The sequence below is a fragment of the Moschus berezovskii genome, chromosome 23, assembly GCF_049115385.1.
Source record: "Moschus berezovskii isolate FMDL1 chromosome 23, NW_MosBer_1.0, whole genome shotgun sequence".
Taxonomy (NCBI): domain Eukaryota; kingdom Metazoa; phylum Chordata; class Mammalia; order Artiodactyla; family Moschidae; genus Moschus; species Moschus berezovskii.
In genome coordinates, this window is record NC_142482.1 from 39,492,606 (window position 1) to 39,514,159 (window position 21,554).

Below are 21,554 nucleotides of genomic sequence, written 5' to 3' on the forward strand. Positions count from 1 at the left end.
GTTCAGAATTTACGATTAAACTGTTTCAATTTGTCCCTAACAATAGTCGTAGCAGCCTAGGCAAGCTAACTTCCGCAGAACTCTATTTCTGGTCAGAATGAAGTGAGAATACGAATGCAAAAGGTCCTCCTAAATTATTCCTGTGAAATTGTCCTGTCTTAGTGTGAAATTTAGCAAAATAAAATTTATCATTTTGTAGCCCTTCAAAGACCTCGGCCAGCCTTTAAGATGGTTAACAAAAGAGTTCTCTCCGTTTGCCTAGATATCTTTACTCTAGGAAAATGACCTCAAAGTGTCAATCAGGAATGGATTCTCAAGGAGGAAATGACATGACTTCTAGATGAGCTAAATCAAAAGGAAATGAACTTCCATTGTAGTGAGTCCTCAAGCGCCACGCCTACGGGCTATTCTCCAAACTGAAGTCTTCAGCCACGACTGCAGCCCACAACCCTTACATTTCTCATGAGTCAGCGGACACCATTTTTGGGAGGACTAGAGAAGGCGCTCTGGCCGCACTACATGCTTAGGTCGACGACTGTGGTAAGCCCCTCTATCCGCCGCTGGCATCCAGACTCTGTGGTCGCAACTTGGAAATTTACGCGGGAAGTGGGTGGTGAAACCGCAGTGGGTTGTCCCTTTGGAGCTGCCCAATCGAAGTGCGCTATTCAGTGCGCCTCCGCGGCTTCCGATTACCGCCTCGCCCAACGGATCTCAGTCTCCCCGGAGAAGCCGCCCCTTTGAGCCGTAAGGGGGCGAGTTGGGTCGGGGGCGGGGCTCCGGCTGTGCCTCCGCGTTGGTGGACTGCTCCGTCTGTTTGCCGCAGGGCCGAGAAAGGCAAAGGCTTCAGCCAATCAGCTAATCGGCCCCTTCCCCGCTCAGGCGCTGGCACCACCCCTGTCGCAGCCGTTACTGGTGGCGCGCGCGGGGACTCAAAGTAGGTGAGTTCTGGGGGGCCTCGCCCACGACTCCCCGGATGCCATCTTGGTTCTCCTGGCGGGCGGGAGGGGCGTGCCTTGGGTACAACTGGGCGGAGGATTCTTGGAAATTTGTTTCTCGGATTATAACCCTCATCTTCACTTGACGACCCTCCCTGAGTTTAGGTATGAAGACACTGGGAGAGGTTGGGCTCGGAGGGAACCCTTGGGATCGAGATCAAAGATGAAGGCCCATTGGATTGGAGCCGAAGGTCATGGGCGCCAGCTGACTTCGTCATCATGTAAACGATGTTAACACTTTCTCCATGGAGGTGTCCCACTTTCCTTACTTGTCAACATTTTCCCTTTAGGGTAGCATCTTTCAAATTTAATTCCTACCCATACTAGTTTGACTTTTCATCTTATTATTTCATCAGGAGAGCAGAGTTAATTTTACGTCTGGCTCATGAATGTATTCGGAATACCTTTAGTGGTATCAGGTACATTGTCACTACTGTTGAATGAACATGATGGACCCTTGGGGAAAAGACAGTTCTAACTGGTCCAGTTCTCAAGGGGGATGTGTGAGGCAGAAATGGAATGTAATAGTTACACTATGGTGAGGCCTATTAGGATAATACAAGTCCACCAACCACCGTGAAACACTTAGGATACATGGGGAATAGGGGAAAGTACCAGAACACAGAGAAGACTAAAGGCAACGCTTTGCCGAGAAAGTGACATTTGAGCTAAAAGGATGGATAGGAGTTGGATCAGAACACTAGGGGCAACGTCCTAAGGAGTCAACTAAGGCCTGCAGATGTGAGAGACAACAGGGACAGTGTGTTCAGAGATTAGGGAGAAGGTCCATGTTGTAGAACCACAGGCTTGGACAGGGTGGGGGTGGGACACACATTTCAGGAGATGAGGTTCTGATCGTTGTGGGTCTTGCTAAGGAGTTTAGATATATTTTATCCTATGGGTGTGGAAAACCATCTGCTGCTGCTAAGTCGCTTCAGTCGTGTCCGACTCTGTGCGACCCCACAGATGCAGCCCACCAGGCTCCTCTGTCCAGGGGATTCTCCAGGCAAGAATACTGGAGTGGATTGCCATTGCCTTCTCCGTCAAAGAATATTAAACAGGAAGAGACATTATCTAAGTGAAAGTCACTCTTGTCTGACTTTACAGTCCCTGAGAATTCTTCAGGCCACAGTACTGGAGTGTGTAGCCTTTTTCTTCCCCAGGGGATCTTCCCAACCCAGGGGTCGAACCCAGGCCTCCCGTATTGCAGGCGGATTCTTTACCAGCTGAGCCACAGGGAAGATCTGAGTGATCTGAGACAAATCCATACCTATTGCAGTTTCTTTATCTGAGAAATAGAAAGTAAAATAAGGAATTTTTGGCGGTCCAGTGGTTAGGACTCAGTGCTTCCACTGCAGGGGGCAGGGGATCAATCCCTGGTTGGGGAACTAAGATCCCACATGCTGTGTGGCCTTATTTGGGGCATGTGGGATATAGTTCCCTGAGCAGACACTGAACCCTGGCCCCCTGCATTGGAAGCACTGTCTTAGCCACTGGACCGCCAGAGAAGTCTCTCAACTGTTTATGTTTGTTCGTTTTGTTGGGGGGTTTTTTTGTTTGTTTTTTGGCTGTGCAGGATCTTTGTTCCCTGACCAGGGATGGAACCTGCACCCCCCAGCAGTGGAAGTGCAGAGTCTTAACCACTGGACAACCAGGGAAGACCCTTATATTTCTGTACTTGGAACTCTGTAACATTTCTTTCTTATTCTGTGTCATTGTCAAAGATATTTCTTAAATGCTTCAGAAGAATAACAACAGAATGATTGGCAGAAAGAGAAACATCAGCCTTCATAGCTATCCAGGAGACTGCAGTAACCAGTCTCTTCCCTGAGGCTGTGTGTGTGAGCCACTGAAGGAAGGGATAATGTGTTTTTTTCCCAGATCATGGAAGACACCCAGGTTTTAAACTGGGAAGTTGAAGAAGAGGAGGAGGTTGAAGAGAGCCCCAGTGAATCTCTGGGGTATAGCTTGGAGCCCCTAGGGCAGCTGCATATCTTCAGTAGTTCCTATGGACCAGAAAAAGGTCAGGAGTAATTTTGTGCTAAAGTACTGGTATAGGTCTCTTATTTCTGTGGGGAGGTAATGGGATGGTTGCAAGCTTAGATATGCATCTGTGAGATCTGAAAAAAATGTCTTACTGGGGATGGAAAAGCGGGGACGATTATCTGGTTGCTCCAGGCAAGGGACCTGGACTCCACGGGGGTGATTTTACTTTGGTAGGAGAAGATGAAAGAATTCAGATAAAAATCCAGTGAGGTCTGGAAATGGAAGGTAGTGACGTTTTGCACAACAATGTGAATGTACTTGATGTCACTGTGCTATACATTTAAAAATTGGCTGAATGGTAAATTTACGTATGCTGTCCTGTGCTTAGTTGCTCAGTTGTGTCCAACTCTTCGGGGCCTCTATAGACTGTAGCCCACCAGACTCTTATCCCTGGGATTCTCCAGGCAAGAATACTGGAATGGGTTGCCATGCCCTCCTCCAGGGGATCGTCCCAACCCAGGATCGAACCCAGGTCTCCCACAGTGCAGGTGGATACTTTCTAGTCTGAGCCACCAGGGAAGCCCAAGAATACTGGAGTGGGTAGTCTATCCCTTCTCCAGGGGAGCTTCCCGACCCAGGGATCAAACCGGCATCTCTTGCATTGCAGGCAGATTCTTTACCAGTTGAGCTACCTGGGAAGCCCAAATTTTATGTATATTTTACCACAATAGGAACAATCCAGTGTAGATGGATGGAATGTTGACTGTGAATAATGCATTGCATATATTCTTTATTAGCTAGTTATTCTAGGGCTTTTGTGTTTCTAATGCGTGGGGGGGACCTTGAGTGAGTCATGGAGAACTTAACAGAAACTTTTTGTTAATAGCAAGTTAGGACTATGGCTTTGGAACTCACCTACCTCTCTAATTCGTAGACTTCCCACTCTACCTCGGGAAGAACATGATAGGCCGAATGCCTGATTGCTCTGTGGCCCTGCCCTTTTCATCCATCTCCAAACAACATGCAGTGATTGAAATCTCTGCCTGGGACAAGGCGCCTGTCCTCCGGGATTGCGGGAGCCTCAATGGCACTCAAATCCTGCGGCCTCCAAAGGTCCTGGGCCCTGGGGTGAGTCATCGTTTGCGGGACCGGGAGTTGATTCTCTTTGCTGACTTGCCCTGCCAGTACCATCGCTTGGATGTCCCCCAACCTTTTGTCTCCCGGGGCCCTCTAACTGTAGAGGAGACACCCAGGGTACAGGGAGGAACTCAACCCCCCAGGCTTCTGTTGGCTGAGGACTCAGAGGAAGAAGTAGGTAAGTTTGTGTATCAGGAGGGTGGGTGAGAAGACAGGGACGGTGAGTGTGAAACTCTCCACTTACTCCTTTCTATTCATGACAGATTCCCTTTTGGACAAGTGTGTGGTGAAAGGACCAAGGACCTCCTCTTTGGCAACAGTCGTACCAGAGAGGTGAGTGTCAAAGGGCCAGGCATCTGAGTCTTCAAATGGATGAGGAAGCAGGGGCTGGAGGAGCCATCTCTGGGAGAACTGATTACCATCAGAGTCTGGGCTGGGGACCCACACATACTCCTTCACTCAACTGAATTTTTACTGAGCATTTTGCATGTGCCAACTAGAGAACTAATTGCTGGAGACAGAACAGCAAGTACTACCTTGTGTCTGCCCTCAAGGAGTTCCTACTTGAGTGGAATATCTCTTCTGGGGGAATTGATTCTATAGATTTCTTCTCTTCTCTTTCCTTCACAGTGATGAAGAAGGGTCTTCCCCTGCCCCAGATGGGCCTGGGCCTCCTTCTACCTTCAACTTAAACAGCGACACGGATGAGGAAGAAAGTCAGGAATCAGGAGCCGGGGAGGCCTCTTCAGCTGCCAGAAGAGGTACCGCTACAGAGACAGAACAACCTGAACCTGTCACAGCCAAAATCCAGATTGGGAAGGATCAGTGTTCCGTGGAAGAGAGGAACAGAGACACAGAAATCGAGAAGGAAGTGAGGAATGGGGTGGTTCCGACTGGAGTGATTCTGGAGAGGAACCAGCCTTCTGGGGAGGACAGTGACACAGATGTGAGTGATGAGAGTGGGCCTCCAAGAAGGCGTGCTGGGGTCCGTCCGAAAAGGGCCTTGTCTTGTAACTTCATAGAGAGTGATACCGATGGGGAGGACGAGGGGATCCCTGCTACCCCAGCAGTGGTTCCCGTGAAGGAGAGGCAGATCTTCCACGAAGTTGGTACACAGAGCCCCCAGGCACCTGGTGTGGCACGTCGGCAGGAGAGCCCAGCTGATGGTGATACAGATATAGAGGAGGGGGAGGCCCCCCCGGACAGAAGCCAAGCTGCCACAGTGATCGACAGCAATACAGACGATGAGGAAGAAGTCTCAGCAGCATTGACACTGGCACGTCTAAGAGAGAGCCAGGCTGGTAAGTGGAACCAAGATCCAGATACAGAAGAGGACAGGGCCCAACCAGTGGCCCTTCTGGAGCAAAGCCAGGCCTCTGCTGGGGGAGACAGTGACACAGATGTGGAGGAAGAGGGGCTCCCAGTGGAAAGGAGGGGAATGGTTTCCAAGGGTCACATGGACAGGGAATATTCAAAAAAGAGCCAGCATCCTCCCAGGGACAGTGATACAGAGGGGAAGGAAGATGAGAGCTCACCGGGAGTCCACCTGGAGAGAAGCCAGGCCTCTGCACAAGTGGAGGATGAGGTCCCACTGGGGCCAGCTGTTGCACTTCCGGAGAAGCGTCAGGTACGAGGCATAGTGTGGACACATCACACCGATGCAGAGGCAGAAGGGGGCCCGGCAGAGCTCCCCATGCTGCGTCTAGAGGAAGCCTGGCCTCTTCTAGCTGGGGACTGTGAACCAGATGCGGAGAACACATCCTCAGCAGCAGCCGGTGTCAGAAAGAGCCAGTTTCCGGCAGAAAAAGATGCTGGGACCATGTGGGCCGCAGCTGTTCCTGAACAGGACAGAGCATTTGCCACCGGCACCCAGGGTGGGTCATTCACGGCACCAGGGGAGCAGGACCTTTTCCCGTTCTCAAGGGAAAACCTAGCAGATCTGGTGGTGGACACAGGCACTCCAGGGGAGCCCCAGCTGCAGAGAGAGGGGGCCCAGACCACCACAGGAAGGGAGAGAGAACCACATGGGAATAGGGCCACAGACTCTGGAGAGAACCTCCATGGTAAGTGCTGGCCTTTCTTCCTGGAGGCCTGCGATAAAGAATGCTTCTTGCTTCTAGCATATCTTAGTTCATGTGAGCTGCTGTAACAAAAGACCATAGACTGGGTAGCTTATATACAACAGAAGTTTATTTTTCACAGTTCTAAAGGCTGGGAAGTCTAAGATCAAGACACCAGTAGATTCAGTGTCTGATGAGGCCCTGCTTGCTTCTTATAGATACTGTCTTCTCATTGTGTCTTCACATGGCAAAAGGGCCGAAGGGAGCTCTCTGGAGTCTTTCTCTCATTTTTTCTAAATGACTTTATTTTGGGCTGTGCTGCGTCTCCCTTGCTGCGCTGGCTTTTCTCTGGTTATGTGGAGCCGAGGCTACTCTCTAGCTGTAGTACACTGACTTCTCATTGCAGTGGATTCTCTTGTTGAGTATGGGCTCTAGAGCTCAGGCTCAGTAGTTGTGGCACACAGGCTTAGTTTCTCCAGGGCATGTGGGATCTTCCTGGATCAGGGCTCGAATCTGTGTCTTCTGCATTGCCAGGCAGATTCTTTACCGCTGGGCCACAGCTGAGCCTGCACTGATACCATTCATGCAGGCTGCGCCCTCATGACCTAGTCACCTCCCAGTCACCTCCTAATGCCCTCACATTGGAAATTAGGTTTCAACATAAGAATTTTGGGGGCGATACAGATTCAGTCTATTGCATGGGATTGGGGCTGTGGAGAGAACTGTAGAGAAAAGGAGTTAGGATCAGCTCTGTTTTTTTAATTATCCTGCATTCCTCCCTACCAGATTCTGAAGATCTGGACCTACCAGCTACCCAGAGCTTTGCAGACAGAGACAGTCAGAGCCTGGAAGGTGAGGCCATCTGTGTTGTGTGGATACTGGTACAAGCAGGAGCTGGGAGATTAGACTGGTGGTCCTTGAAGGATGTGAAGGCTGGCATGGGCAGGGTAGAAGACTGGGAATAGGCCTTTAGAGTTCTGTGGAGGAGCAGTGCTCAGGCCATGCTTTTTTGTGCAGCAGTCCCCAGCATGGAGGATGAGCCCACCCAGGCCTTCCTATTTCCTCTGCCCCAAGAGCCTGGCCCTTCCTGTTGCAGCTTCCAGGCTACAGGTATGAGAAAATCGCACCTCTTCTGTGCCCCCAACTTGGCATCCTTATTTCCCCTCTCTGTATCTGTCTTTTATAGTCTTTGACATTTTTTTGCTGACGTTCCTCCATCTCATCAGAAAAGAATGCCACATTAAGTCAGACCCAGAGAGCAACTACTCTAACAACCAGTTTATTTTATGTATTTGATTGCACAGGGTCTTAGCGGCGGCACACAGGATCTTTAGTTGCAGCACGAGAACTCTTTACTTGCGACACATGGGATTTAGTTCCCCGACCAGGAATCAAACTTGGTCCCCCTACGTTGGGAGCTCAGAGTCTTAGCCACTGGACCACCAGTGAAATGTTATGGCTCTCTTCCTTATTCCCAGCTTTCCTTTAATAACTCACTTAAATTTATTATGCATGAATTTGTTTTAATCTTTTCTCAAGCTGTTACGTCTTCAACCTACATCTCTTTCTCTGACTCTGCTTCCAGGTTCCCAGGATGAGGCATGGGAGGTCTTGGCAACACAGCCATTCTGTCCGAGAGAGTCTGAGGCCTCCAAGACCCAAACCGCTGTCACCCTCCTTGACACCCATGCATCTTGCCCCCTTCCATCTAGAACAGCACAGCAAGAGCAACATCCAGAGAGCCCAGTCCACGCAGAGCCACTGGGGATGGAAGGCAGAGGGATGCAGACTGTGGAGAAAGACATGGGTACCCCAAGAGAAACAGCAGAGAGGGTGATCCCTGAGGGAGGGCCACTGCAGAAGGAAACCAAGAAACTGCCCTCGGAAGGAGAGAGGGAAGATGTGACGGGAGAGGAAGAATTAATCGGGGGGATACAGGACAGAGAACAAAATCAGGTGTTAGCTAGAGATACTCAGAGCCAAGAATCTGACAAAAAAGTGAAAAGTGCAAGTACTGGAAGGGGAATGGAGACTGTGAAGGTAGAAATTGAGACACCCAAGGAAACACAGGAGAAAGAGAGCGAAAAGCAGACTCTTGCAGGGGAAATATTTGAGAGTGAAGCAGGGAAACTGGTCGCAGAGAGAGAGAGTGAGGCAGGTGGGTTAGAAGTCAGTGTACCCCAAGAACTACTGGACAGAGGCCCACAGATGGGGGAGACAGAGGTGGTGGGCCAGGACCAGAAAGGCCAGGCCTCTGGTCTGCCACCAGAGTCTGGAGCAGGGGCAGGAGACCTTCAGGGACTTGCTGCAGACCCAGTAGCTTCTGGGAGCCAGGCAGGTGGAGGAAGGGGAGCCCCAGGGAGCCCCAGGAGGCAGCAGGGAGGTAAGTGAAGGTAGAGGGGAGCCCAGAGTGGTCCACATCCCTATGATAATTGACTCCTAGGTGACTGCTTAGACCTCAGCTGCTTGTCTTTCCCTCTTTCCAGGTGACTTGAATTGCGAGATGCCACCTGCTGAGAAGGCTTCCAGGGTGAGAACTGCTGTCTCTACCCCACCCCACTCCACAGGTCATCTCTATATCTCCTGCACGACCCTTTCCCTGACCTTGCTTTCATCTACTCCTTTCCTTTTCTTCTTACTTTTCTTTCATTTTCACTGCTCCTTAGTTAGCTTCTGTCTGTTTACCTTGACACCTGTTGTTTTCCATATCTGTTTCCCAAGTTGTCTTCCTCTCCCTGTCTCAGAACGTTCCTTTTTTTATGTCCCTTCCCTCCCTTCTTTCTCCCAACCATCCTCTTTATTACTGTTGTCCATATATGGCCTTTTGGGGCGAGGTCTTTGGGAAAGAGGAAATTCCAGTTCTAATGGAACTAATAAATTCTAAGTCTAATTCCAGTCTAATGAAACAGACAGAGAAGTGCCATGAGCACACTGTCTAAACGAGTGCTGAGAACAATATCCAAGTCCTCTCTCCCTTCTCTCTGCCTCTTCCTCACTCGCTTCTCTTTCTCCCCAGGGTGATCAGGAATCCCCAGATGCTTGTCTGCCTCCTGCAGTGCCTGGAGCCTCCGCCCCACTCCCAAACTCCCTCATCTCTCAGATCCAAAAACATCCCGCACCTCAGTCCCTCCTCTTTCCCTCTCCAGCTCCTTTAGAACTGCCCATTCCCAGGACCAGACAAAATGAGAGTCAGGAAGCTCCAGAGACTCTCTTCTCCTCAGAGCTGAACTCTGTCCACCCAGAACCCAAAGTCAGGCCCCAGGGGTCCTCTCCAGTTTCTTCTCTACCCCTAGAGCCCCACCCTACCACCCCCACAGGCCAGCCTGTTGCCCTTGAACCCACATCTGGGGGCTCTCGGAGCAGGACACATAGTTCCTTTGATGTAACTGCCTCATCAGTTGTCCCCATGGCCCTTGCACTGCAGCCATCCACCTCCACAGACCAGCCTGTCACCCCTAAGCCCACACTTCGGGCCCCTCGGGGCAGGGCACAGAGGTCTTCTGTCAAAACCCCTGAACCCAATGTCCCCACAGACCAGCCTATTGCCCCTGAGCTCACAGCTAAGGCCACTCGGGGCAGGACACGTAGGTCGTCTGCCAAGACTCCTGAACCAGTTGTCTCCACAGCCTCTGAGCGCCAGCCTGCTGCCCCTAAAGACCAGCCTGTTGCTCCTGAGCTCACAGCTAAGGCCCCTCGGGGCAGGGCACAGAGGTCTTCTGTCAAGACTCCCAAACCAGATAACCCCACAGCACCCAAGCCCCTGCCTTCCACTTCCACAGACCAGCCTGTCACCCCCAAACCGACATCTCGGGCCCCTCGGGGCAGGACTCCTAGGTCTTCTGCCAAGACTCCTCAACCAGTTGTCCCCACAGCCTCTGAGCACCAGCCTGCTGCCCTCAAAGACCAGCCTGTCACTCCTGAGCTCACATCTAGGGCTACTCGGGGCAGGGCACAAAGGTCCTCTGTCAAAAGGATCCCTGATCCAGTTATCACCACCACACCCGAGCCCCAGCCTTCCACCTCCACAGACCAGCTTGTCACCCCCAAACCCACGTCTCGGGCCCCTCGGGGAAGGACACGTAGGTTGTCTGCGAAGACTCCTGAACCAGCTGTTCCCACCGCCTCTGATCTCCAGCCTTCTGCCCCTCCAGACCAGCCTGTTGGTCCTTGGGCCACTCGGTGTAGAAGACATAGGTCTTCTGTCAAGACCCCGGAACCAGTTGTCCCCACAGTCCCTGAGCCTCAGCCTTCCACTTCTAAAGACCAGCCTGTCACTCCTGAACCCACATCTCAGGCCACTCAGAGCCAAACACATAGGTCCTCTGGCAAGACATCCCAGCCAACTGAACCCACAGCCCCCAACCTCAAACCTTCCTCCCCCGCAGACCAGCCTGTCACTCCCAAGGTCGTAGCTCAGGGTGGTCCAAGCAGGACACGAAGGTCTTCTACAGCAAGTGCTGTGCTGGTTCCTACTACCCCTGAATTCCAGTCTCCACTCCCCTCAGAACAGCCTCTTCCCCCTGACCCCATGCCAGAAGTCAACTGCAGCAGGAGGCCGAGGGCCACTAGGAAACGTGGGTCTCCCACAGCTCATGTTCATGAGCCCTGCACCGCACCCCCTGAACCTAACTCCTGCTCCTCAAGGAACCAAAGACGAGGGGCAGTGAAAGCAGCCAAGCCCCTTGGCACCGTTCCTGAGGCTGCCTTTGCCCAGCTCCCCGAGGCACCGCCTCACACTCCCCAGATCCCAAAGGAGGAGGCAGCAGATGGATCAGGCTTCACCCCAGAGCCCCGGCCTAAGGCCCCTCAAAACCGCAAGAGGCCTTCAGCTACTGCACATTCACCTCCACTTCAAAAACGGCTCCAGAGAGGGAAAGTTCCTCAGAAGGCAGCATCCCTTAAGGAAGAAGAAAATCCAGCAGCGAGGCTGAGGAAGGAAGAGGTGAGGAGAGGGCTTGGGGCCAGAAAGTTAGGAAAGGGCCTGGGGGCTCGGAAACTTCCACCAAGTTCTCTCTCAATCCCCCAGGGTGTAGTGATTCCAGGTCCAGGCAAGAGAAAGAGAGAGCAGACAGAGGAGGAGTCCCAGGGAATACGGAGCCGCAGCCTGCGACGGACCAAACCTATCCAGGAGTCCACGGCCCCCAAAGTAGGAGAGAAGGGCCATGGGGCCTCTTGGGAGATGGAGATGTGGGAGGACGGAAGGAGACCCAGGGGATTTCGGGGAGGGGCTGGTTGCTGTGCCCAGCACAGGCTAACCCCCTCACAGGTGCTCTTCACGGGCGTGGTGGATGCTCGCGGAGAGAGGACGGTGCTGGCCCTGGGGGGCAGTCTGGCCAGCTCAGTGGCTGAGGCTTCTCACCTGGTGACTGATCGGATCCGCCGGACGGTCAAGTTTCTGTGTGCCCTGGGCCGAGGCATCCCCATCCTCTCCCTGGCCTGGCTGCACGAGGTGAGAAGCCAGGAGATGGTGACAGACCCGGGAGAAGGCTGCTCAGGTGGGGCTCTAAGAAGTAGGAGGAGCGTGGCTCCAGGAAGATGAGATTAGTGAAGCAGAAAGCTTCATTCTGTGAGCTCCCCACTGTAAACTCTATAGACAGAAGAGCTGGGTGAGGGGCTGGGCTGAGCTTTGGTGCTGACTGTTACCATCCTTAGTCCCGCAAGGCAGGCTGCTTCTTGCCCCCGGACAAATATTTGGTGACTGATCCTGAGCAGGAGAAGAACTTCGGCTTCAGCCTTCGGGAGGCCCTGAGCCGAGCTCAGGAGAGAAGGCTGCTGGAGGTGAGGCTGTCTTCTGACCCCTGGTTCAGCCATTTCCCAGCCGTCCATAGCCTCTCAGTGCATCTACTGTCTCCACTGTTTCCTCCTTCCTAGGGCTATGAGATTCACGTGACCCCTGGAGTCCAGCCACCTCCAACTCAGATGGGAGAAATCATCAACTGCTGTGGAGGCGCCATCCTACCCAGCATGCCCCGGTCCTACAAGGTAGGGGTGGTGTGCTGAGGGTCTGGAGAGGTGGCTGGAATGGGTACAGGTGAGAGGAGAGATGGAGGTACAGCTGGCAGCACAGAACAGTGAGGCTGGGGGATGTCCTGTGGTACAGAAATGGGTGGAGAAGGGGGACGAGGTCTGCTGATACCAAATGGACTTATTTTTTTTTATATTTACAGTCTTTTCAGATGTACACAAAGGGAACAATACAGCGAACCTCCGTATACCAATGACTCAGATTCAACAGACTAATTTAGATGTTGCTGCATTTGCTGTCGCTCCCTTTTTTTCTTTTTCATTTTGTTCACTAGGGTTGTTAAGGGAATCTGTACACATCATTATTATTTTTTCCTACATACTTAAAATATACATTTGTAAGAAATATGCACATTTCTGGTATAATCACGTCGCTGTTGGTCAATAACAAAATTAACAATTGTTTCCTGTCACTTTGTCAGTCCATTAATCAGATTTCTCCAGTCATCTGAAAGTGTCTTTTTACAGTTCAAATAAGGATTTAAGAAAAGTCCATGTATTGCCACAATTGCTATATCTCTTAATTCACTTTTAGCCTAGAGCATCCACCCCAACCCACCCAGCCTTTTTTTCTGCCACTGACTTCCGGCAGAAACTAGGTCAGTTTTCCTTTAGAATGTCCCATGGTCTGGATTTTTCTGTTTGCTCTCTTGTTATATCATTTACCTTGTTTTTCTATCTTCTGTATTTCCTGTAAATCATAGTTCATTTTAAAAGCTTGAACAAATTCAGGTTCAACTTTCTGGCAAGAGTTCTGCATAGACAGTGTGTGTCATGTGACTTCCCATCAGGAAGTACTGTTTTAGTGATGCTCAGAGTGATCAATGAGTCCTGAACCTATTTCTTGGATTCTTTTTCACCCCTGACTTTCTCTTTTTGCTCTTTGTCTTTCTCCAGCCTCAGAGGGTCGTGATCACATGTTCCCAGGACTTCCCTCGATGTGCCATTCCATATCGGATTGGGCTGCCCATCCTCTCACCCGAGTTCCTGCTGACCGGAGTACTAAAGCAGGAAGTCAAGCCAGAGGCCTTTGCCTTTTCCACTGTGGAAATGCCATCCACCTGAAAACCCCACTCTGGTACCCTTTTCCCTCCCAGACCAATAGAGAAAATGTTAGAAATATTCGAAAGAAAGAACTTAGGGCTTTAGAAAAGATTGGGGTGTCTGATCTGATTTGTCTTGAAACATGGGTGGGGCCAAAACAGGCCTTTTGGTAAACAAAGATAGGGAGATTGGGAGTGGATGAGAGTGGATTTTCTTAAATGGCCATTTAAAGTTGGCCAGTCCCAGGCTCAGATATCTTAAGTCGCTGCTCATATTTAGCTGGACTGATGTACCTATTGCTTTGTGGCACACACAGTGTCCTGCCTCCTGTTTGGAAGCCATTTATTTTTCCTCATCTTTTCCTTCTGGGATTTTTACTCATCCTGCACAAGATAAGATAGTGAAAACGATTTTAGCATCAGGAACTTGAAAAGATGCTTGGAGTGAGTAAGTTTGAGGGTGGAGTTATGGAACGCTCTTAAAATATTTTCCTTTCTCCTTACCCCATCTTGTTAGAAGCATCCTTTAGCTTTGATGTTGAGCTAATCTCTGCAATTTTTCTTTTTTTTGGCTTGCTTTTCTAGTATTTATAAATTTAGAGCCTAGGCTTAATGTCTGTGGTAAATAAATATTCACTCTGTGCCTTATGGTGTAGTGCAATTTTACTTTGTAAATCTTAAAAGTTGGTTGATTATAAGGATTTGGGGAAATTAGAACCCATATACATTGCTCATGGGAATGTAAAAGGATTCATCCACTGTGGTAAGCAGTTTGACAGTTTCTCAAAAGTTAAATATAGAATTACCATATGACCCAGCAATTCTCCTCAAAGATATACAGCCAAAAGAATTAAAACAGATGTTCAAACAAATACTTATGCACAAATGTTCCTATCTAGCAAGAGCCGAAAGATGAAAACACAAATGTTCATCAGCAGATGAATGGGTAAACAAAATTGTGGCATATCCATACAATGGAGTATTATATTCAGTCATAAAAGGGGATGAGGTCCTAATTGTGCTACAATATTTTGAGGATGAACCTCAAAAGCATTATGCTAAGTTAAAGAAGTCAGACACAAAAAGTCACATTGTATGATTCCACCTGTTGGAAATACACAGAATAGTTAAGTCCATAGAGACAGTAGGCATGCTTGTCAAGGGCTGGCGGGGAGAGAAGATGGGGAGTAATTGCTTAACAGGTTCAGGGTTTTATTTTAGGGTGAGGAGAGAATGCTTTGGAACTAGATAGAGGTGGTGGTTGCATACATTATGAATGTACTAAATGCCACTGGACTGTTCTCTTTAAAATGGTTAATTTTATGTTATGTGAATTTCACTCCAATGTAAAAAAATACTGATTGGTTTTGTGCACTTTTCTGCAGGTTACGTTATACTTAAGTTTGGAAAACTTTGGTGTAGTAGAAACAACATTAGCTTTGCCAAACACTGTGCTAGCTTTTAAACATACCCAATCTTGCGACTTCCCTGGTGGTCCAGTGGTTAAGATCCTGTGTTCTCAATGCAGGGGGCATGGGTTTGATCCCTGATCTGGGAACTAAGATCCCACATGCTGCTGGCCAAATAAAAAATAAATTTAAAAAATTATATAAACATACACAACCTCACAATATATGTTAAGCACAGCCATTGTCGGTGTGGCCCACAGTAGAACCTAGATAAATATTAGTCCCCTTGCCCTACCCAAAGGCTTGTACTGTCTGACGCTGTCTGAGTCCTTGAGGGTCCAGATTTCTTACAGCACCTGCTGCCTGTATAGCTCCACTTACCACTCATATGCACATCCACTTATGACTGGTAACATTTACGTGCCCCAATTCAAATTTCCAGAGAAGAGATCTTTTCTTACACTGCCAATGAATCCTACAGCTCATACATAGTACAGCATGTAATGTCAGTCCATCAGGATCCTAACAGGAAATGATGGCACAGTCAAATTAGGATAATTTGGAGAGAGTTTAATGAAGTGAAAATTAGGAGGCAGAGTGTAGAGCAATCACAAAGAATATTGCAGCATCCCAGTACCTACAGCTCTGTTGTGACCACCTGTGAACCCAAAAGGTTTGCAAGGATGGAACAGTTATATAGAGAGGCTTCCCTCTAAAGCTGTGATATTCTTTGATGAGGTACATTCAGGACAGCTTCCTGAGGCAGAAAGAAGGGTGGAGAGTGAATCAGGAGGGAAACGTGCTGTCTGGTAGCACAGTTCACAGTAGCTTTGATTCAGAGAATGGGAGGACTGAGTCTCTAGGAGGGGGAAGGAATGAGGAGCCTGTGGCATGCTGTTTGGCAATTTTGTCATCCCTGAGCCCACAGGACTAGCAGTTCCTTAGGAAATTTTTATCTCTTTAGGCCTATGTTTCTTCTATCATCTGAAAGAATTAGCTTAATGATCTTTAAGGTCCTTACTAGCTTATGCCTAGGTCCTTAGCTACATGATATTTACCTTTTACTTTTTTAGATGTGAATGTTCATCTGTAGGTATTACAAATAGATTTGTAGGAAAACATTTTGGACAAAAGATATTAGTGCTTTCTGACTAGCAAGTGGAGTCAAACTAATGAGGTTGCAGACTAAAGTCATAGGTAGTTATCACAAGTTTGAATAAATCTACTACAAAATTTACAACTGTAACAAAGTTTTCTATCACAAATATTTTAACATATTGTTTCGCTCATGGTTACAAAACAGCCACCTTTGGCATTATTAGAACCAGTCTTTCACTGTTACAGACAAGTTCTCTGCCCTTGGCAAGTGGAGAGGCAACTTTATAATACATTACAGAATAAGCATTAATTTGTGGTAAAATAGTTACTCTTTTTCAACTAACAAGTTGCAATAGGTGCTTCAGAGCTTTGGGTTCTCAGCCTAGGTCAACAATCTTCCGTTCTCTCACCGCTCATTACTAAAGTGTTAACTGAGGCTTTGTAACCTCTGACTCTGGCTGTTTTCAAGTCAAAGCTGTTAAAGGAGAGGGGGTTGGTTCATAATGCTGTTTCTGCAAGAACCCTGCAAGAGAGAAATAGTCTTCATTTTGGATGCAAAAACTAACCCAGCTGCGATTCAACCCACGTGAGTGACTGCACAACCTCTGCCCTTTTCATCCCTCACTCGGGATTCTAACACTCCCTTCTGTGACGCGGAGATCGCCGGCTGGGGAAAGGAACCCAGGGGACCTGCACCGCAGCTGGGTGTGAACCAGCCGCGAGCACCGGCCGGAAACCCGGCGCAGGCGCGCGGGAGCCCCGCCCCCCCGGGCAGGGTCCCAGGCGGGAGGCGGGGCCGGGGCGGAGCCTGCGGCCGCGGGAATCCCAAACCCGCCCCTCTCCCCACCCCTCCACTTCTCGCCATGGCCCCTGCACTGCTCCTGGTCCCTGCTGCCCTCGCCTCTTTCATCCTGGCCTTTGGCACTGGAGTGGAGTTCGTACGCTTTACCTCCCTTCGACCACTTCTTGGAAGAATCTCGGAGTCTGGCGGTTCGGGTGAGCGGGAGGGACGGAGGATGAGCTCTAGGGAAGGGAGGTGGAGCCGGAGCAGAGGGAGCGTGGGGCGGGGCTTGGAGACAAATGACAGGGGAAGTCCTGGAGAGGGAACTAGAGCCTTGAAAGCCGCCGAGACGCGGCCAAGAAGACCAGAGGGCTAAATTAGGAACTCTGGGATTAGCGGTTTGGAGAGGCGGGAGAGTGAGCACTGAGGAGGAGGGAAAGGGCGATGAACAGAATATTCTCAGGAAAGTACTTCGTAGAGAGGTCTATAGAGGGTGTTACAAAGAGGGAGCATTTGGAGAACCGAAACAAGAAGGGCACTCCAGCCATGCCTTTCGTGACTGCCCAACAGGAATGTTCTTCCCCAGCTCTGAAAGAAGCATGGGGAAAAAGGGAGAAAGGGAATAGCAAAGTGAGGTGGGCAAAGCCTAGAGAGGAAGCGATAAGTCTCTTGAAAGCATTAAGAGACATGGCCTGGGGTCCCCAAGAGGAGATGAAGGTAGAGTGTTTCCCACAGTCTTCTTGATCTTTTGTACCTTTTTTCCAACTCCCACTAGATGCCCGCCAGGGATGGCTGGCTGCCCTGCAGGACCAAAGCATCCTTTTCCCGCTGGTTTGGGATCTGGGGCTCCTGCTACTGTTTGTGGGGCAACACAGCCTCATGGCAACTGAGACCGTGAAGGCATGGATGTCCCGGTACTTTGGGGTCCTTCAGAGGTCACTGTACGTGGCATGCACTGCCCTGGCCTTGCAGGTATGAAGCCCTGGCAGCTGAGTCCTCAAGGGAAACAGTCTGTGTGAAGGATGTCATTGATTGGAGCTGCAAGAACCTCAGGCTTCGGATAAAGTGTGGGTTTAGGAGGAGAACTGAGGGTGTTCAGGACTAATCTCAGCTCCCATTCCTCCACAGCACACATTCTTTTTATCAAGAAATATGTACTGCTTGTCATCCCCTGAGCATGATGTGCCTTTGCAACTTTGTTCATGTTGTCCTGCTTGAGAGTGCCTTGTTAACACCTCTTCAGTCTTATCCTTTCTTCAAAAGCACTTCCCTAGAACTCAAGAGAAAGCTTCCCGGTTAGTACTCACCTGTCTTCTCAGTGGGTGCTTCAGTTCAGTTCAGTTCAGTCGCTCAGTCGTGTCCGACTCTTTGCGACCCCATGAACCACAGCACGCCAGGCCTCCCTGTCCATCACCAACTCCCGGAGTTCACTCAAACTCATGTCCATCGAGTCAGTGATGCCATCCAGCCATCTCATTCTCTGTCGTCCCCGTCTCCTCCCACCCCCAATCCCTCCCAGCATCAGACTTTTCCAGTGAGTCAACTCGTCGGTGCTTAGCATGGGCTATTTTGTGTGCCTGGTCACTCTCATCCATTCGCTAAGTCCTCAGAGTGGAGACAAGTCATTCTTACATCCTTAGGACCACACCCAGCACCCTCCACATGGCGAACATGCTCATGATAGAGGTGGGGAGGCCAGCCGGCCAGCCTGGGGTGGGGGCAGCCCCTGGGTCTAGGTCTGTCAAGGGTGGGCTGCCGGGAAACCCAGTCCCTCTTCCTTCCTCAGCTGGTGATGCGGTACTGGGAGCCCGTGCCCAGGGGTCCTGTGTTGTGGGAGGCTCGGGCTGAGCCATGGGCCACTTGGGTGCCCCTCCTCTGCTTTGTACTCCATGTCATTTCCTGGCTCCTCATCTTCAGCATCCTTCTCGTCTTTGACTACGCAGAGCTCATGGGCCTGAAACAGGTGAGGCTCCCAGATCCCTACCCAAGACATCTTGGGATCCTTTCTAGAATACCTCTTTCCCCTCCAAGGATGTCCCTCTGCTTCCCATTGTCTTCCCCCTGCCTCTTGTTTTTGAGCCCTTCACCTCCCTTTCTTATAAGATAGTCTCCCCCCAGCCCTCCCTCAAAGGCTAGGAATCATGGGCTTCTTGGGCCTGGGAAGGTTCATAGGCCAGAGATGAGGGTCAGGGACCCCCAGTCTCAGAAGGGTGGTTCCTGAGCCTGTTATAGAAGGAGGGTGCCCAGAAGGGGAGGAAAGAGGCAGCTAAGTTGCAACAAGGGCTTGTCTCTATTTCTAAGCCATTCTCCCTCTGCTAGGTATACTACCACGTGCTGGGGCTGGGCGAGCCTCTGGCCCTGAAGTCGCCCCGGGCTCTGAGACTCTTCTCCCACCTGCGCCACCCAGTGTGTGTGGAGCTGCTGACAGTGCTATGGGTGGTACCCACCCTGGGCACTGACCGCCTGCTCCTTGCTCTCCTCCTTACCCTCTACCTGGGCCTGGCTCACGGACTGGACCAGCAAGATCTCCGCTACCTCCGGGCCCAGCTGCAAAGAAAACTCCACCTGCTCTCCAGGCCCCAGGATGGGGAGGCCGAGTGAGGGGTTAACCCTGGTTGCAAGCCCTGTACTTCCTCTCCCCCTCCTATCCCAAATTCCCTTAACATCCAGGCAGGCCTTGGCTGCTTCAGACCAGAGGCCCAAATCCATGGACTGAAGGAGTGGTCCCTTTCCTTTGCTTGAGCCTCCACTCCTTGGTTCCAGCTCCTTACTGAGTTTCAGCCATTGAACTCCAAGGGCCACTTCTCACCAGCCAGGAAGGAGTGACTGGGAACTTATCTGTCTCCTCACAGTTCAGGGCTTGATCCTCCATTAACAATCTCCTCACCAAGAGAAGGGTCTGGCTTGACCACTCCCTTAGCCCTGTTACTACCCTCTGCGCCTCAGGGATCATTTCTCCACGTCTAGCTCCTTCCCAAGAGCTGGACCAAGGCCCACTGTCTGGCCTTTCCAGCTCCCTAGGCTCCGCCCCTAGGCTCCATCCTCCTGAACCTAGTTGAGCGGTTTCTCCCGCTCTCAGCTAAGGTGACTAAGGGCTCCCTGCTTTCCCGAGGAACTCGCGCTACAGGAAAATAAAATTCAGTCTGGTTTTTCTACGTGTAGAATGCAGTCTGTCAGTGTCTCTCAAAGCTGCAGGGCTGGCTCTGGGAAAGGCGAGTTACACTGAAGTCTGGGCATCGGCCGCGCCCTCTGGTGACCGCTGGGAGGCGGCCACTCCCCGCGGACTCAGCCCTCCAGCCCCTTCCCGGAGCACCCGGTCCCCCTTCCTCCAAATCTCCCAATTTCCTCGCTGCAGACCCGGGTGGGAGACGGGCTGAAACGGAAAAGCGGGTCAACGGCTCGGGTAAGGGAGCGAGCTTCCGAAACCGTTGTCTTCCCAGCCCTGCTCCTGCCGCCGCCCCCTCCCCACGGGCCCCGCCAGCGCCCCCAAGGTAACAAAGGCTGGCCGGGGAAGGCAAAAGCGTGGGGAGGAGCGGCAGGAGATGGGAAGGGCGGGCCCCGCTCCGAGCAGCTGCCGCTTCCTCCCCAAGTCCCTCGAGGGGTCTGAGTCACGGGCCGCCGCCCCGGGTTGGCGAGCTGGGGGTGGGGGTCTGGACACCTGGGTTGTTCAGGGTTACCGGGCGGGAGCCGCGGGAGAGGCCCTGGGGAGGGACCGCGGAGGGCCGGGGATCGCGGCGGGAAAAGAGGAGTCCCGGGGCCGAGGCCCCACGCGGGGGACCCGGGGAGCGAGGCTCCGCCCCCGCGCCCGGCTCCGCCCCGCGCCCCCTTCCCTCTCCCCATTGTCCTCACACAAAGCGGCGGCCGCCCCCCGCCCGGCCCCCGGGTCTCAGCCTCGGTCCCTCCCCGTCTCCTCCCTTCCCCCCTCCCGCGCCCCCCCGCGCCCCCCCACCCCGGCTCCGGATCTCCCTCTATCCCTCTCTCCTCCTCTTCCTCTCTCCTCCTCTCTCCGGACGTCAGGCTCCTTCGCACCCCCTCCCCCGGGAGCCCCGCAGCGTGAGTTGACCTAGGGGCTTCAGACTTGGGGAGGGGGTGTCCCCTCCCTCCCGTCCCGGGCGCGGACCTCGGGCTGTCTCTCCTTTCTTTGTGCCGAGATTGCCCGTCAGTGCGGTCATAGCCGGGTGGGGACGGCTGGCGAGGTCGGGGTTCCATGAGCGCCAAGACCCCGGCGCGAGACTGGCCGGCTCCGGGGAGAAGCGGTGTGGAGCCGGTGCTCCGTACGCCTGGGGCGCTCGCTCGCCCGGGACCCCGGGGCATCGCCGGTGGGGGAGGCCGGCGGCTGGGCCGGGACCGGGTTAGGGTTGGTTGGGGGTGGACGTTCTGGGAACGAGCTGGCAGCTCCGATCGCCGGGTTCCGAAAGTCCCCGGGGGAGGGTATTTCCCCTGACCCGCCCCGGGGCGGAGTGCAGGGCGGAGGGGTGGGGGCTGGGGGGTCGGAGAGGCGTGGCTGGAACGGAGCTGGAAGGGGAGCCCGGACCTCCGGGGCCCGCGCTGAGACTCGCCGGGCTGCAGCCGCCGAGCTCCCTCGCCCCTCTGCCCCCGATTCCCCCTTCTCCCCTGGACCTGTCCACTCTCCGCCTTCCCACCTTCCCGACACCCCTTCAGGTCCCACTGCCCACTCTCCGCCGGGGATCCCGCTGACCTCGCTTCCCGCTCCCTCCGCTCCTGGGGTAGCGGTCAGGCAACCTCGCTCGGATCCTGCCCCGCTCACCCCCAGCCTCTCTTCTCCCTCGCGCCAACTTCTTTCGTTTTCCCCTCTTCTCACAACCTGGGGACTGTCTGTGATACCCAGTAACCTGTACCCACAAATCTGACTCCTGTCTCTTTGCCCTGAATCTGCACTCCTCTTCTCGACCCACCTCCCCCAACCCCATCACCTGGCTCTTAGTTTCCTCTTCACTTTCTCAGTTTATCCCCTTTCTCTGCCCCCCTCCCCCCGCCGCCCACTGTCCTCACCCTCAGCC

General features: G+C 52.1%; 2 protein-coding genes across 11 annotated transcripts; both read left to right on the top strand.

Annotated features, from left to right (window-relative positions):
* The first annotated feature begins 734 nt into the window (after positions 1 to 734).
* Positions 735 to 13,893, top strand: MDC1 (mediator of DNA damage checkpoint 1). 10 transcript variants are annotated; one of them, XM_088831215.1, is made up of 16 exons: positions 735 to 938; positions 1,101 to 1,216; positions 2,877 to 3,018; positions 3,916 to 4,296; positions 4,382 to 4,451; positions 4,749 to 6,181; positions 6,965 to 7,030; positions 7,196 to 7,288; positions 7,764 to 8,561; positions 8,641 to 8,708; positions 9,195 to 11,120; positions 11,205 to 11,324; positions 11,445 to 11,627; positions 11,831 to 11,956; positions 12,050 to 12,160; positions 13,100 to 13,893. In XM_088831215.1, exons 3-16 carry the CDS (start codon positions 2,880 to 2,882, stop codon positions 13,265 to 13,267), a joined length of 5,682 nt encoding a protein of 1,893 aa, XP_088687341.1. In that variant the 5' UTR covers positions 735 to 938; positions 1,101 to 1,216; positions 2,877 to 2,879; the 3' UTR covers positions 13,268 to 13,893. The 10 variants fall into 10 exon arrangements, with proteins under 10 accessions (XP_088687341.1, XP_055262005.2, XP_088687344.1 ...); XM_055406030.2 differs by having other exon boundaries at positions 8,665 to 8,708; XM_088831218.1 differs by having other exon boundaries at positions 7,199 to 7,288.
* A 2,714-nt stretch (positions 13,894 to 16,607) lies between these two features.
* On the top strand, positions 16,608 to 19,827 carry NRM (nurim). Its single transcript, XM_055406069.2, has 4 exons — positions 16,608 to 16,748; positions 17,309 to 17,505; positions 18,320 to 18,496; positions 18,853 to 19,827. Exons 1-4 carry the CDS (start codon positions 16,616 to 16,618, stop codon positions 19,132 to 19,134), a joined length of 789 nt encoding a protein of 262 aa, XP_055262044.1. The 5' UTR covers positions 16,608 to 16,615; the 3' UTR covers positions 19,135 to 19,827.
* The last annotated feature ends 1,727 nt before the right edge of the window (positions 19,828 to 21,554 follow it).